The 17478-nt window shown below is 42.2% G+C and overlaps 1 protein-coding gene across 1 annotated transcript in view; it reads right to left on the minus strand.

The window, feature by feature from the left end:
- The window catches only part of SMPX (small muscle protein X-linked), a 53405-nt gene that overhangs the window by 24721 nt on the left and 11206 nt on the right, over positions 1 to 17478 (minus strand). The window contains exons 3-4 of the mRNA XM_027534530.1: positions 13361 to 13447; positions 6661 to 6809 (exon numbers count right to left, since the gene is read on the minus strand). Coding sequence (XP_027390331.1) covers positions 6675 to 6809; positions 13361 to 13447 — 222 coding nt within the window. The 3' untranslated portion in view covers positions 6661 to 6674. The remainder of the gene's footprint in view (positions 1 to 6660; positions 6810 to 13360; positions 13448 to 17478) is intronic.

Genomic DNA, 17478 nt, shown 5'->3' on the forward strand with positions numbered 1-17478 from the left:
ACTCTGATGTTGTTGAGGGGAGTGTTTCCCTAGTTAGTTTACAGCATTACTCACATTTTCTGTTTCTGCTATAGACTGAATGTCTGTGTCCTCTTGCCCCAAATTCATATTTTGAAGAGTAATCCACTGTATGATATTAGGAGGTGGGAACTTTGGGAGGTGAAAAAGTCGTGAGGGTGGAGCCCTCATGAATGGAATTAGCACCCTTATGAAAGAAACCACAGAAAGCTTCCTTGCCCCTTCAGCTGTGTGAGAACGCAGGGAGGTGGCCATCTATGAAACAGAAAGCAGGTTCTCACCAGATACCAAATCTGCTAGTGCCTTGATCTTGGACTTCCCACTCTCTAGAACTGTGAGAAATGAATTTCTCTTGTTTATAAAGCACCCAGTCTATGGTCTTCTTATATACCAGCCCAAACAAATTTCCTGAGACAATTTCCTTGTTGATCTTCTGTCTAGTTGTTCTATCCATTGTTGAAAGTGGAGTACTGAAGTTGCCTGCTGTTATTGTTCAGTTGTCTGTTTCTCCCTTCAATTCTGTTAGTTTTTGTTTCACGTATTTTGTGGGTCTGTTGTTAAGTGATAAACACACTTCATCAAGTGTCTGAGTACATCAATTTTCCCTTCTGCCAACATTCTCAGAATGGGCCTTTGAATCAGCAAGAATAACTGTGGTATGTAGTGCTTAACATTTAGGAGTAATGAACGCCTTATGTTCTCCTCGAGCAGAGATGGCATCTTTCCGGATGACTGGTTGGTGAATATGTCTTATCTGGACATAGATGTTCTTTGAAAAATAAATCCAAAGAACTCTTGAAAATTAAATGATTTTCTTCTGGATTTACATATTTTTCTCCCCCTTTGAGGAAAATGAGCCAATCTTGACATTTTTCCTAATTGTTTTCAGTTTCCCAGAGGAATAAAATTATAATCAATAAATTAAAGTCAAATTTCTGATACCTTTACTGATTGTGGCCAACAATGTTACCTTCAGTCCTTGACAGAAAAGCTAGTCTTGCTTTTAAGTAGTAATCTCCCAGAGAGTGCATGGACCTGGAAAGTCTGTAAGAACACATTTCTACAGACTTGCTGTGGTCAGGGCACCAGTAATGAGGCATGTGTGCTCAAGATGTATCCAGTGTGCCCTGGCCTTTGAAAAGCTATATCCTAGCATAATAAGAAGATTAAAAAAATAAAATGAATAGTCTGATAAGCATTGTGACAGCATAAACAGGTGATGCCAGTGTTGCCACAAAGTACATGATGGAGAAGGCATGCCTCCCCAACAGGGCACATAATAATGGCTCTTTTCAAAACTACAAACTCTAGAATCAAGGCTGGTTGATCAATATTGGGTACAGGATAGAGACTAACTTGACACCATGGGGCTGGATCATTCCAATTCACTCTCACTTACTGCCCTACAGCAATGTTTCTTAAAGTATGGTCCAATGCCCGCTGGGTGACTTTAAAAGACTCTCTGATTCCCAAATGCAAGTGCTTCCCTCAGTTCAGGCCAACTTCCATGGTGGCTCAGATGGTAAAGAGTCTGCCTGCAGTGCGGGAGACCAGGGTTCTATCCCTGGGTCAGGAAAATGCATGGCCAAAAGCTAAGTGGGTTATTAAGAATCACTAAAATTTTGCATTTTTCTAAATCCCTGGTTTTGTCTGCTGTTATCAGATCTGGCTGTCACACACCACATGGCCACGCTGCAATGTCCAACACAGAGAGGAGGAGTTCCTGCCACTTCAGAAGGACAATTTCTTTCTAGTGCTTCATGGCTCCCAGGGCTTTCAATTGCTGCTATCTTTGTGTTCATTAACATAATTGTAGAACTCTTCTTAGGGTTTATCTTTGTTAATCATTCTTCTCCTAATTGCTACATTGCCACTACTTTGATACTTATTTTGTTCCTCTCTAATTCTTTGTTATCACTGAGTTCTTTAACTGCTGGAAAAAGAGAAGAGATGATGTGGGTGGGCTGTAGGATCTTGTTTTGCTCTGCCCTGAAAGTCTAAGAAGTATTGCCCTAGAAGAACTCTTTGGTCTCAGCAGGCTGGTCCGCTAATGATGCTCTGGACAACCCCTACACTCAGAAATTATCTCTGAGCCTCTGTTTAAATCATTCCATTCCTACCACCTCCTTGAAGTTGTCCCTGATGCCAAATCATTGTGAGTCTCCCCCTCTCGTGAGTCATAACCTCACTTTATTCTACTGACTACTAGTCATAGGGGGTCATAAAGCCACAGGATATCTTGAATCACTGAGAGGCTATCTAATTCTTGAATGTTACCTATCTTTTGAAGTATTTTGTATTTATGTTTCCATTAAAATAAAAGTATCCTGAGAGCACTGACCAAGTTTATTTATTCATCTTGTAGAGCAGAATGAAGTGCCCACAGTACAGAAGCTAGTTACAGAGGTTCTTTACTGGGCTCCTGTGGTCTGATCTGAGGGTTGGGAGGGAGCAGAAGTGGACACAGTCTATTGGACAACAGCCCTTAGCAATCCTCCAGGTTTCCAGACCCCTATTCGTGAACTCTGAAGTGGCATCTGCTTCAGCTACAAACAGACAGGCTAACAGTGGCTTTTGACAGGGGACGTGGGGTTGGAGATTCCTGATCATGCAACAAACAAGTAGGTATGTGAGCATAAGAGGGCCCTTGGTTTTCAGGCATTGCTGCTGCTCCTTTCTCTTCATCTAACTCCTAGGCTTGCTTAAATCACCCTCTGGCCACTTTGAATAGCAGCCAGGAGACTCCTGAGAGATACAGGAATGAATACCTGCCTTCCCCTGCCCCAGCATGGCTTAGGGCCCCATTTGGGATTCTCCTGTCTTTCGTGGTCTTGACTCAGTATGTGCTGTCCCTTTGTTGCCTGGTTCTGGTTTCTGAGGAGGTTAAAGGCTAAGTCCTTTGCCATAAGCTGTGATTCAGTTCAGTTCAGTTCAGTTCAGTCACTCAGTTGTGTCCAACTCTTTGCGACCCCATGAATTGCAGCACGCCAGGCCTCCCTGCCCGTCACCAACTCCCGGAGTTCACTCAGACTCACGTCCATCGAGTCAGTGATGCCATCCAGCCATCTCATCCTCTGTCGTCCCCTTCTCCTCCTGCCCACAATCCCTCCCAGTATCAGAGTCTTTTCCAATGAGTCAGCTCTTCACATGAGGTGGCCAAAGGACTGAAGTTTCAGCTTTAGCATCATTCCTTCCAAAGAAATCCCAGGGCTGATCTCCTTCAGAATGGACTGGTTGGATCTCCTTGCAGTCCAAGGGACTCTCAAGAGTCTTCTCCAACACCACAGTTCAAAAGCATCAATTCTTTGGCGCTCAGTTTTCTTCACAGTCCAACTCTCAAATCCATACATAACCACAGGAAAAACCATAGCCTTGACTAGACGAACCTTTGTTGGCAAAGTAATGTCTCTGCTTTTGAATATGCTGTCTAGGTTGGACATAACTTTCCTTCCAAGGAGTAAGCGTCTTTTAATTTCATGGCTGCAGTCAACATCTGCAGTGATTTTGGAGCCCAGAAAAATAAAGTCTGACACTGTTTTTACTGTTTCCCCATCTATTTCCCATGAAGTGATGGGACCAGATGCCATGATCTTCGTTTTCTGAATGTTGAGCTTTAAGCCAACTCTTTCACTCTCCACTTTCACTTTCATCAAGAGGCTTTTTAGTTCCTCTTCACTTTCTGCAATAAGGGTGGTGTCATCTGCATATCTGAGGTTATTGATATTTCTCCCAACAATCTTGACTCCAGCTTGTGCTTCTTCCAGCCCAGCGTTTCTCATGATGTACTCTGCATATAAGTTAAATAAACAGGGTGACAATATACAGCCTTGACGTACTCCTTTTCCTATTTGGAACCAGTCTGTTGTTCCAAGTCCAGTTCTAACTGTTGCTTCCTGACCTGCACACAGGTTTCTCAGGAGGCAGGTCAGGTGGTCTGGTATTCCCATCTCTTGAAGAATTTTCCACAGTTTATTGTGATCCACACAGTCAAAGGCTTTGGCATAGTCAATAAAGCAGAAATAGATGTTTTTCTGTAACTCTCTTGCTTTTTCCTTGATCCAGCGGATGTTGGCAATTTGATCTCTGGTTCCTCTGCCTTTTCTAAAACCAGCTTGAACATCAGGAAGTTCACGGTTCATGTATTGCTGAAGCCTGGCTTGAGAATTTTGAGCATTACTTTGCTAGCGTGTGAGATGAGTGCAATTGTGTGGTAGTTTGAGCATTCTTTGGCATTGCCTTTCTTTGGGATTGGAATGAAAACTGACCTTTTCCAGTCCTGTGGCCACTGCTGAGTTTTCCAAATTTGCTGGCATATTGAGTGCAGCACTTTCACAGCATCATCTTTCAGGATTTGGAATAGCTCAACTGGAATTCCATCACCTCCACTAGCTTTGTTCGTAGTGATGCTTTCTAAGGCCCACCTGACTTCACATTCCAGGATGTCTGGCTCTAGGTGAGTGATCACACCATCGTGATTATCTGGGTCATGAAGCTCTTTTTAGTGCAGTTCTTCTGTGTATTCTTGCCACCTCTTCTTAATATTTTCTGCTTCTGTTAGGTCCATACCATTTCTGTCCTTTATTGAGCCCATCTTTGCATGAAATGTTCCCTTGGTATCTCTGATTTTCTTGAAGAGATCTCTAGTCTTTCCCATTCTGTTGTTTTCCTCTATTTCTTTGTGTTGATCTCTAAATGGCTAGTCACTGGCCTTTATGATTCTTATCCAAAGTGTTTTTTATCTATATTCATGAATAATTCTAGCCATGACACAGGACATGGAACGAGTCTGAAATCTCACTAAAAGAAGTGCTGATCTTAGCTAGAAGGAGGTGCTCCTCTATCTTATGTCTAGAGTATTATAATAGTTATACCCTAGACTTTGAGCCTTGTGGTTTTCATAGCTTGGCTGTTGTTGTTTTAGTCACTCAGTCGTGTCCAACTCTTTGCGACCCCATGGACTGTAGCATACCAGGCTCGTCTGTCCATGGGATTTCCCAGGCAAGAATATTAGTGTGGGTTGCCATTTCCTTCTCCAGGGAATCTTCCAGACCCAATGATCAAACGCTTATCTCCTGCAGTGGTAGGCAGATTCTTTACCACTGAGCCACCTAGGAAGCCCTCATAGTTTGGTACTGTGGAGTTACTCAGTTTTAAGACAATGACCTGTTTGATTAAATCACTGAACAATAATACACAGGGTAGGTGATGAATGGGTGGCCCAAAAAGGAGGAAATCAAATCCAACCAGTGAGGAGCTAGATGATGGCTGGTCCAGGGTATTTACTGTTTATGATTCCAGCTAATCAATCAATGTTAAGAAATCCTCTCCCTCTGTGACCGTAAACCATGACCATAAACCATGGCCATGGAAGTCTCAAAATCTGACAGATTTGCAGAAGAATTGATGCATCAAAATCAAAACAGCTTACTACCTCTCCTACAAAAATAAAGATCACTCCTTGGCTCAAAACAGTGACTGTCTTCATCAGGAGTTCAGATCAACTACCTGGACAATTTAAGTTTTTATATCCCTGTAGAGTAAGGACAAATGGGCTTCTCTGAGTGATTTTGCATTATTAGAATTTTTTCAGGAGGGAAGAATCATTAAAGTCTTCTCTGAGATAATGAAGTAACAAAAAATGTATTCTGGCTATTGTGGTACCATTTTGGTATTTTATTGAGTTGCTATTGTTCTCCATTACCATAACCACAGATTCAAGTCTACAGAATCAATCTCACTGCTGAATAACACCACAGGATCCTCTCTGAACTAATTTTAAAACACATTCCTTTGAATCTTCAAAACCAAATTCTTCTGCAACTGGAACTGGGGTTAAATTTAGGTCAATAAGAATTTCATAAAAGCAAAAACCCTTTAAAGTTTGCATTAAAAATTCATGTGTCTAACTGAACAGCCTTAGTTGGGTGATGATAATAAATATTACCGAAAGTTCATTTCACTTCTGGGGGCTTTCTCACAAGAAACTTCTGCTGCCTCATCCCAGACATACTGGAATATTTCATCTCAGCTTGGCAACGCAAGCAGTACTGAGTACAATGACACACAGTCATCAGTTCATCTCATCCTGGCGTAACGGATACCGAGTGTGTATGGCTTCAGATCAGTTGCTGCTTCTGTCACTTTCTCCTCATCCAGGTTCCTGGATTCACTCTATGGTCATAGAATCTATTGTGTTTTGTTCTCACTTCTTTATTCTTTCATATAACTATGCTCAAAACACTGGATACTGTTCTGTTCTTTTGACTTGAAACAGCTCCTCTCTCTCCACTATAAAGGAACCTTATCAGCAGAAGTTACTTGTAAATGCCCTGGTAAGTCCGCATCAGTGTGACACAAGTAGCGTGGCCATTGTCATGTGTGGGACTGTCTCACTAAGAAGGTGACTAGGAAGGGGAAGGCAGGCCAACATCCTCAGTGGCCATCTGACTGGTCTGGGAATAAGACAGGCCCCAAAGCTTTGTTTACATACTGGAAAACCTTTGTGCCAGAAGCTCTGGTCTAACGTGAGAGCGCCAATACTTAGTAAACACTTCTGGAATTCCAGGCTTCTTCTGTGGAAGGGTTTCATAAACCATTTTTATAGTGGTCTTTTTGAGACAAAGGAAATAGTTTTTCACTCACCTTTTTTCTTCCAACTACTGTTCAGCTTTGGGGACATACTTCAGTTCACTTTTAATGTTCTGGATCTCCGATAGGTTGACTGCAGGTCCTGGAAGTTTCTTAGCTCCTGGAATTGGCTTCTTCTCCTCGTCCGAAGTGGGAGGAGCACCCTAAAGAAAAAATAAAAAGAGAAAAATTTAGCTCACTGAAAAAGACATATGGTCTCTTTGGGTCATGGACATGAAGCCGAAAAAAAGCAAAAATAACTTCAGTGTAATTCTAGCAGACTGACTTCTTCTTGTGCTGTTGTGATGCCCTCAGAGTTTCAGGAAGATCTCGTGCAATTTATGGAGGAATAAAGCTGGAAGAAAAACACAAGTAATTTCCCCATGACTTAGAAAACACAAGAGTACTGTGTCTGATACAGTGTCTGATAATTCATAAAAATTAGCACTAGTGAAAAGGATTTATGTTTTCAAGAGAAGTGTCTTACAAAACCAAATTTAATCTAGTGGGAAAGAAACCACCTTGCTGGGGAAAATTGAAGGCAGAGGGAGAAGAGGGTGACAGAGGATGAGATGGTTGGATGGCATCACCAATTCAATGTACATGAACTTGGGCAAACTCTGGGAGATGCTGAGGGACAGGGAAGCCTGGTGTGCTGCAGTCCATGGGGTCACGAAGAGTCAGACATGACTGAGCAACTGTACAACAACAAAGAATCCACCTGCCAGTGCAGGAGACACAATAGACTCAGGTTCAATCACTGGGTCAGGAAGATCCCCTGGAGGAGGAAATGGCAACCCACTCCGGAATTCTTGCCTGGAGAATCTCATGGATAGAGGAGCCTGGTGGGCTACAATCCATAGGGTCGCAAAGAGTCAGATACAACCGGGCCACTGAGCATGCAGGCACGCACGCCCACACACACACACACACACACACACACACACACACACATCATAATATCATAAGATGCCTTAAAGGCAGAGTTTGTAGACCATTAGTACACAGCCACCTCTAACAATGACTTGGTCCAGGAGTTTTCTGTTCTTTCGTTTGGGGCATATTGGCTGCCGGCCTTTGTTCCAATGATGTTTCTGGGGTACAGAAACAAACTGACATAAACAAAGCCTCTTTATATCTGGATGGGAGAGGATGCAGCGGCAGAGGAGGGCTCGCCCCTCCTACTTTGGAAAGTATTTTACGTTTTCTGTTTTTCTGTTGTGGCTTTAGAGCAGGAGCACATTCTATACTTGTTTTGGTGGCTCCTCCAACTACTGGTAGGGGCTTCCCTGATAGCTCAGTTAGTAAAGAATCCGCCAGCAATGCAGGAGACCCCAGTTCGATTCCTGGGTCGGGAAGATCCACTGGCGAAGGGATAGGCTACCCACTCCAGTATTCTTGGGCTTCCCTTGTGGCTCAGCTGGTAAAGAATCAGCCTGCAATGTGGGAGACCTGGGTTCGATTCCTCGATTGGGAAGATCCCCTGGAGAAGTATTCTGGCCTAGAGAATTCCATGGACTGTATAGTCCATGGGATCGTGAAGAGTCGGACACTACAGAGCGACTTTCACCAGTTACTGGTACAGAAGCGCACAAGCACACTTGTGGATAGCTGTTTTGCTGATTAATCCTGAAAATTTCCCATAGTGACAAATCTATGCCTCTGTGTACATACACCAACCACACAGATTTACAGGGGCTGTAAAACAGTAAGATCCATTGCTGTTCGTGACTCCTAGGACCCCAACGAAGTATTGCAGATGGTTGCTGGATAGCTCCTTCCTCCTATTTGCTAGCGGTGAGGTGCCTAGTCTCCGGGGCCCTGGACTGGAGGTGCTGGAGGAACATTTGATCTCTGTGGCAGCCACAAGAGCACGCCTCTCGGATCAGTTTCCTGCAGGGAGGATAATTGAATGACAGCCCCAGCTGCTTTGCCCTGAGATCCGCCCATCACCATGCTGAGGTCACACTTCCCACGGCTGCTCGTGGCCAATGGCTGAGCGTCATAGGATCTGAAGGCGGGCTTGCTTCTGGGAGACCTGGGCCGCCTCTGGGAAGGACTCGAGAATTTTCCTGAGAACAGTACTGTTGTCTAGGTCACTTCAGCCCCACTCTCCGCTCCATGATCCTTCATCTGCATCACGGTCTCATGTTTCCTGACAGGTGTTTTCCCCAGTAAATACTTTGCCCGTCGAATCTCCTTTTTGGGTCTGCTTCTTGGAGGCCCAGACTAACATAGGCTCTCTGAGACTGGCAGAGCTCCACCTGCTGGGCCAGCAACTGAGTGAACCGGTTCAGTTATGGGAAAAAGAATAAGAAAGAGCACGCTTGTCTCAGGTTCAAGCCCTGTGCCGTACGTGTGCCAGCCAGTCCTGTACGTGTGCCAGCCAGTCCTGTAACTCGGGTAGTAAAGCCCAGGCTGTGTTTTAGCCCCCATCGGGCTCCTACATCTAGTTCTCGAGTTGTCTGAACCCTAAAGGGAAAGGGAAGAAAGTTTCCCAGACTTCAACCACTTACGTGGTGCATGTACAGAAACGCTTTTAAATTGTTTATTTAAAGGGCTGAATAGAAATATAAAATAGTGAGGTGCTTGTCTTCTCCTATAGGCTAGTGGTTTTTCCTCTGGTCATTTTCTTAGATTCTGGCACAGTGCTAATGAAATAGCTAACATGTCACCCACACGAAATGAGAGTCATGCAATGTCAACTCTACCTTTGTAAATACCCACAGAATGTTGTTTCCCTGAGTCATTGTACAGAGCCATAGGCTCAGCTTCTTTGCATCCTTTGCACACATTCATCATTTATAAATGCAGATTTAGAAGCAGTAGGTAAAACTGTTAAAGCTCCACCTAGAGGACAAGGTATTCTGAAACCGTGTTCATTAGGCTTTTGAAAATAAATTTTTAGCAAGGCTGTAAGGTGTTCTTTTTAGAAAATATATGTGTAGTGGTGAGATGAAAAATGTGTCCTCACTTATAAACATTCCCATGGTTGTTAGGTGGATAGAGCTTAATACAGAAACATGAAGGAGAAAAAATATTTCTAATTCCTTCTGTTAAGTTCCCGGATAAGTCACAGTCACTTTATAATTTCAAAATGTGCTATATTACCACAATTAACACCTAAAGCCGATGTGTGCAGTTATGTGTCTGTGTGCAAAGATTTATTGTGTGAACATACAGTTAAAGGATGAAAATATTGGACATTAGGCATTTTCCTGGAAATTTATTAAAACCTCAGTGCACTGTGATTTTTATTTATCAAGGTAAAACTTTTAGCTCTTGATTTGGTAGGGTCACAAATAATGGAAAGTTATAAGTGGATATATTTAAGAAGTAGGTTTTAAGACATTGACTCAGGAAGGGGTTAGTGGTGGTACATACTCTTAGTTGAATCTTCTCTCATCTTTTAAAAAATAATGCGAATCAGATTCCATTTTTTTCTATGAATTTGTTATCATAAGAATTTATAATACATTAAGGCATGAACAAGCTGGGTCCAGATGGTGCCATTTGGCTGAGTATGCTCTCTTTTCTTTTTTAAGTAGATATTTGAATTGAGAAAGAACATGGAGGACACTCTTTGGTTTTAGATAAAACTTAAGAGACAGCTTATCAACCCCCAGGCCAGTCCCAGTTTCAGGAATGGCTATTGTCAAACAGAAATGTCCCTTTTGGGGGTGACAGAGTATTTGTAAAATTGAGCAAAATGATTAACCATTTTCCAGCTATCTCACCTTCCTCTTCCTTTTTACTGCCAAGTGCCCTGAGTTTTCCCCTAAATTCTCTTTTGTACAACAGTACAGCCTGATATGCTCATTATGCTCAACCACTGAAGACTGAAAAATAACAGCAAGCACACTACTAACACATTCAATCCTCACATCAATCTTCAATCCACAACCATTATTATCCCTACTCTGCAGTTGAGGAAACTGAGGAACAAAACTAGGGGGAGGGGCAAGAAACTTGCCCATGGCCTCACAGCTAGGAAGTAGTGAGACCAGAATTCAATAGTGTGTTTGCATTGGGAAATAATGAACAGAAAATCCCAATGTGCTATTTTGTGGCTTGATAATGATGGAATTTGAGTCAAAAGTAAGATTTGGGAGACAGAGTAGGGGCTTGTCAGTATCCTTCAAATCACTTTAATCAAGCAACTGCATTGTTTTAGGCAAAAGACCAGCCCAGCTTCTTAAGATCTGGTTGTAAGGCTTCTGTGTCGGGCACACGCCAAGTTCTGGCTGGGCCGAGCAGATGGAGAGTACGCTCCAGCTCTGCAAGCAGAGCAAGGGCTCACAGAGACCTTAGGTGGATGGGAGGCCCAGCCAGTGCTCACAGGCCTTGTCACATGAGCCATCCTGGCTTCCTGCTAGGGTCCCTCCTCTTCTTCACATCTGAGGTAGTGGCAGGATTGAGATGGGGGAGTTCCTGGCTGTGACAGAGATGGGCTGTTCTGTTCAGGGATAGTATATTATGTCCTCGACTCTAGACAGTAGTTATCTTAATGCAAAGCTAGGCAATGAATCCCAAATCTAAGAAAGTGAGCAATTCCAAGGTTTTAAACTGGATAGTAATAGAAAAGCGGGGCAGTACAGGTTAGTTGAATTCAGATTCCATTGTCCCATTCAAACTATGTGACAAGAGGTGGCTCAGGCCTTGCAGCCAAGCCAAGCACCTAACTTTCCCCCTGCAATACTGTTTTCATGAGAACCTTACTCCAACATTCAGCCCAGATACCGCCCCTCCCGAAGATCCCAGGAGCTCTTACAATAAGGGATACCACCCTTCGCCAGCCTCCTGATCCATGAGCCCCACGAAAAAGATGTACCTCAACTCAGGAAACATTCCTGGGGTCTCCAGATCTCTGTGGATACCTCGCTTCCTCTATCCCACAAAGCATGTCAGTTGGCCATTTGTTTATGTGGTTGGTCATAAAATAGGTTTTCACAACCCAGGCTGTTATCAGGCTTTAGCTATTTTGGAATGTGCTGGAACCATCAGACTGGAAACAAGGCAAGAGTAAAAGCAGATTTCCTAACTGGGACACTCGTGTGGAGAGAGTACCAGCTGTAAAGAAGTGAGGGCCATGTCTACCACAGAGGAAGATGAGGGGCAAGCCTCCAAAACAACTGTCATATCAGTCAGTTTAGTGAGAAAAGAGAGTCAAGCTACCTTGCAACTGTTTGCTAGACACAGTGACAGACACAGATTAGGAGGAAGCACAGGAAGAAAACCGAACTAATTAAGAAATTAAGAAAAACAGATGAATGGAGATGTGGGAAGAATGCCTTTCTGCCTTCCCTTCCACCTCCCTGGGCTATTTTCTTACAACATGCAAAATAATAGGTCCAGGAGTCCTTCATAAAAATTGGATAATTCAGTCAGTCAGTGAACAGTAATTTACTGAATACCTGCTAGGTTATGCCATGTCCATTATATCACTGACTCTTTCCTTACAGAGACCCTTGGAGAAATGGAGGGGGGATCGTATTTTGCAAACAGAGGTTCAAAAGGAGAGTTCATGATCATGAGCTAACTGGTGGCCAGATTAGCAGCAGCAGAACTTGAAATTATCTACCATTAAATCAGAGTAGGGCTGGATCTTTTCAGCTTTTATGTTTAAAATGTTACTCATCAAGGGTGACTGAAATTCCAGAACTTGGTGATGTCACTCAAAGATTCTATCTCCTTTCAAAAATTATCTTTCTCTTTATAGGGGGCTGGAACCACTAACTTAGGACCACATCAGTAATTATTTATGAGAAAGCAAAAGGTTAGATGCAGGACAACCAAAGTTTTATTATGAAATTTTGAAATGCTGATTCTTTTGGTCCAAATACCAAAAAGGTCACCTAAAACTTTAAAGAACTCTTCACCTTTTAAAAAACAAAATACAGTTTGCAGTGCCCTGTGACTTTATTTATTGCTCCAAGACCTTAACTTTTTTTTTTTCAGACTCAGACCTTCCAAGTTTCATCAGTAAAGTCACAATTGAGGAAAAATATAAACATTTGGATGGGGAACTATTCTCTATTTTTTGTACCCATGATGAATTTTAGCCCCCATTTTAGAAGACTGGGTATTTGAATTTGGAGGAAACATAAAGAATTAGAGGGAGAGGGAAAATTCAGAAATTGATAGACTCCCTTGCAAGTTTCTCTTTTCAAAGGAAATATCCAGGGATTGGGGCTTTCTGTTTGAATCTGCAAGTAATTTAATGTGCTTATTACCTGTGTTCCCACTGGGGTTCATTGCTCATCAGAAGCTGTACTAAGTGTATCCTGCTCGATTCAATAAAAGCTTGGAGTGAAAACTTACCAAGCTCGTGACTACTACTGAATCAAGAGCATCTGAGAGATTCCACTTCCCCCTACATATACACGTACACAGACACAAACACACACACATAGCAGACACACAAGCTGACATAGACAATGAATAAATAAACTAGATGCCAAACTCAGCATCTTCCAAGTACCTGGGCCAGGCACTTAGAGTCAGCTGAAGGGAAGTGAGAGGCAGTATGTTTCAATGGCTGACTGAGCAAGAAAGCCAAAGAAATGTGTGTTCTATGTGATGACTCCTTGACCCACATCCACCCGTGCCCTCCTCGTCCTGGAAAGCTGGCCCTCGCCTTGCCTCTGGGCCCTGTCTAGTCAGGATATTGGAGGAGGAAGATGGTGCCGAGTTCTACCAGCTCAGTTTTCCTCACCTCCTCTATCTCCGGAGTACATTCTTTTCTTCTAGGGGGTTGCCCAGCTCCTGGCCGAAAGGCTCCCATTGGGATATTGATATTTGCCTAAAAGAGAAAGCAGGGAAGATTTAGCTTAAGAGAAGTAAAAAAAGGCAATAACATTCTGAGACAGTAATCATTGTCAGGCAAAACAAATCTGAAAAGTACATCTTTAAAGCTTTTCACCTCAAGAAAATTGCTATAATGACAGTACAAAACTATGCAAAGGATAATTTGACTTCCATTTATTCCACATTTGTGGTACTCATCCTTAGGTCTGTGCAGTGATTTCACAGCTCCCTACTGGCTGAAAGAATTGGAAGACAGTTTGTTCTGGCTGTTGCCCTCCTGGGGTGCTTAATATTTTCTGCTCTCTGGGATGAGGAAGGAACACATAATTCTAGGAGAGGAGGCAATGGCATTTGCACAAACCATCCCACACCTTAGTCCTCCTTCAGCTTCCTTCAGATTTACCACAGGAGGAGGGCAATGATACCTCCTAAACCGCCTCTTCCTTCCCGTAACGTCCTATGGCTATTCTCACACTTCCTTAGGTCTCTGTAATTGACACTCTTTTACCTTCTCCCTGACGCACCACTGTGTGGATCAGTGCATGAGGAAAGTGCTGGAAAGTCAAGTTCATTGGTACCACAGTTCATAGATTCTTCTCCTTCAAGATGACATACTAATTTCCATCCATTAGTAAAAATAAAAAACTTTCTAGAACACACTAAATATGCTAAACATTAAATTATGTAAGGAAAATAAATGACACAGTAATTCAGACTTGGGAAAGAATATGTAAATTTGAATTTTGTGCATATTTTCATCTGTTATCAAAAGGCAAGAATGTTTAATGCAGACCAAAAACATTTTCACCCAGGAGTATCACTCATATAAAACAAGCATTAAGACTTTTCTTTAAGGCAGAATGTATTCTTTCTCACTTGAGATAAAAGTGTTGCCTTATGAGTAATTGGATATGTGGGCTTGAAAAATTGAAGTTGCACTTTGATGTTATGAATGAAAATGATGCCTGAGCAAAGGGAGCAAAATATTTTGTTACCTTATGACTCAATTTAGACAATTTTGGTACCACAGCAAACGGAATATTAGGAAGTGTATTTGAAACTGCCTGATATGAGTTCTGTTGCCAGGGGAATGTTTAACTCAAGACACAGAAAGTATCCAGTGTCCATGTTCATGCAACATGGAGGAGCTATGTCCTGTTGTGTGTGACTTTTTCCACACAGAGGCTTTAAAACTTTTTTCCCTACTAGAATAAGGCTGATCCCACAGAAAAGAAACAGATTAAAAAGTGTTTGTAGTACGTATCCAGGGAGGTCCATCACCTTTCCTAGGGCAAAAACATGCCAAGAAGTATTTGGGGTCAGTATGTATCATATATGTTCAAATATAATCACAACACAATTTTAGAGGGAAGCATTTTGCAAATACTAAGGCTGAACCTTCTATGCTATTTCTCTGCTTACTGGAAGCATCAGGTGACCTTAAGAAGGGAGGAGGGGGAGCATAAGACAAGGGGGAAAGTATGTCTTATATGGTGGCAAATACTGTAGCATACTTCATGAATTCCAAAAGGCACCTCTTTTAATATCTCTGAAATCAGAGTGCCTTACAGACAATGGTATCTTAATTTTTAATAGGTGCATTGGTTTTATTTCTTAGAAAGACATAAAATACTGGTGTTTTACAATAGACAGTGTCTTAGATTGGTTGAAATATCATTAGGGTCCTGAAATAAGATCAAAACAATGTAAACAAGACTCACTGAGGATGATATATATTGAACCAATAACTTTCCATTACTACAGTTTGGGTGAAAGAGGGGAAAAGTTGATATAGGGATTATTTGGAAAAAAGTTAACTGGCTAAAAGTTTAATTAGATCACCACCATCCTTACCCATTTATTAAGCATTTACAGAGGGCATCTTCCTAATAGGAAGTTCAAGTTAGCATAATTGTTTCTGAAATATAAGATTAGTAAGCTAACCCATTTAATCAAGTGTGTATGCTTTACGGTAGGTTGTGGTTTTCAGTAATGGAACATGTAAAAATCATCCAGGATAATGTATTTAGTAAAGCACATGGTCAGGAAATACCACCTTTTCTTGCTCAAAGATTGATTTTAGCAATGCATGTGGCCTCTCCATGGTCCATGGGTGGCCTATGGTAGAAAAAAAGAGCCCACTGCTAGGAGTGGCTACAGCTACTCTCTGCTTGGAAAAGTGACAACTGCTCTGAGTCATATCTTCCCCATTTGTTTAATAAGAATATTAGGCTTCATGAGTGGTTTTCAAACCTCTTGTCCATGAAACCCTTCTTTTAAGTAAAGCATGGTGAGACTATCTAAAATGCAGACCCAGTGGAGATGGACCTGCTCTGGCCAAGGTGATGGGGTGCCCAGATCCCACCTCCTTCCCCCAAGCCCTGGGCCATGAGCAGTTCCAAGGAACTCGGGGCCCAATCTGATAACCATTGGAAGGGATCATCCCTAAGTGGATGAGTATTGATGTACATTTAAAATGTTCACTCTGCCCATGGTTAAGATGTCTGTAATTTACTTTTAACCACTTTAGCATAGACAGTGTGATATTTTATATACACAGATTGGTTTAAACTGCAGTTGGAGGAAACACCATTGCTCTAACTGGGAGTTCATCTTCCTGGGGTGGTTAGGTAATAAAATATTACTAAGACCGCATTTTCCAGATGGTGCTTCAAGTGTTTTCTGTTAGCCTCGTCTCCACCAATGCCTGAGACTTTAATGTTTGCAGAAATGTCAAAAATAGGTGAGATAATGAAATGAGTGTTAGAAATGGCTTCTCTTGGTGAAGGTGGAGGAGGTTAAAATATGTAGAGTGGTTAAAATATTTGAGAGAACTTTCCCATACTGCTGAACAGAGTGTAAGGATCTGATGCCTATAGTTTGCATCTTTAGATTCAGAGCTCAGAAGAGTGATCCCTAGATGGGCCTGTCTCCAGCCATTGATAATGAGGAATTCCAGCTTACAGCTGCCAGCCTGGGGCAACAGAATCCCCACAGGAATCTTTTCTGCAAACTGGCAGTCACTCAGAGCACTTAAAGGGACGAGAGGCGAGGCTTCACCTAGCTCACAGACAGACTGTGCAGATGGTTTCTGCTTGTTCGCTAACAAATGTGTGCTGACAAAGTGGCAGAGTTGGGTTGGGACTAGCTTTCACCTTAACCTGGCGGTGATACTGTGGAACAGTGACTGCCTCTTCCCCACCCCCACCCACTGCCATATTCACCCCAGACCCCAAGATTCAGCCTAGGCTGTTGTCACACTTTCATCCTTACCACAAACTTCTGAGGTTCAGACTGTCAGCTTCATTTTATTCACAAAGAAATTGAGCCTCACAGAGGTTAGATGACATACTCAATGTCACACAAACAGTTCAAGAAAAAGCCAGGATTCCAGATCCACATTCCCTGACCTTAGGGACAGACTTTTTCACTCTATCAAACTCCTCTCCAAAGAGCTCTTTTCACTTGACCAAAGTTAACTCTAACCACTCTCACATTCTCTAAACCAGCTCTAAAATTGCAAACTCACACCTTGAGAATGGCCTTGAAAAAGGGGCACAAAAATGGATAATTCTAGAATAGGTGTCAAAGGAACACTGAAAAATGAGCCATTAATTAACTGGCTTGATGCTTTTTCATCTTTAAGGCATCACTCAAAAAACCAGGAACCTAAATGGGTTTTTTGACAGGATCTACAGCAGCCTATGAACATGTCAAGTATCCAGTCGTTAATATACACACCAAGGGAATGCCGGCAGAGCACTTTGTAAATAATTAGAGATGATTCGTTAATATAATTGTAGGGTGGTGATATCTGAGTGACAAATTATAGACTAAATTAGAGCCATAGGAAAATTCCTTATAATTTGAATCTCACAGAAATGTATAGAGCTTTAGCGCTCTGTTTTTATTCCATCAGTGGGAGAATTGTCATGTTCTTGTTTCTTTCCGTGTCCTGCTCTGTTTGAACACAAACAGAATACCTTCTCAATGACTTGATTTTTCCATCTGCAAATTGAGCATCAT

Source organism: Bos indicus x Bos taurus, chromosome X, assembly GCF_003369695.1.
Source record: "Bos indicus x Bos taurus breed Angus x Brahman F1 hybrid chromosome X, Bos_hybrid_MaternalHap_v2.0, whole genome shotgun sequence".
NCBI lineage: Eukaryota > Metazoa > Chordata > Mammalia > Artiodactyla > Bovidae > Bos > Bos indicus x Bos taurus.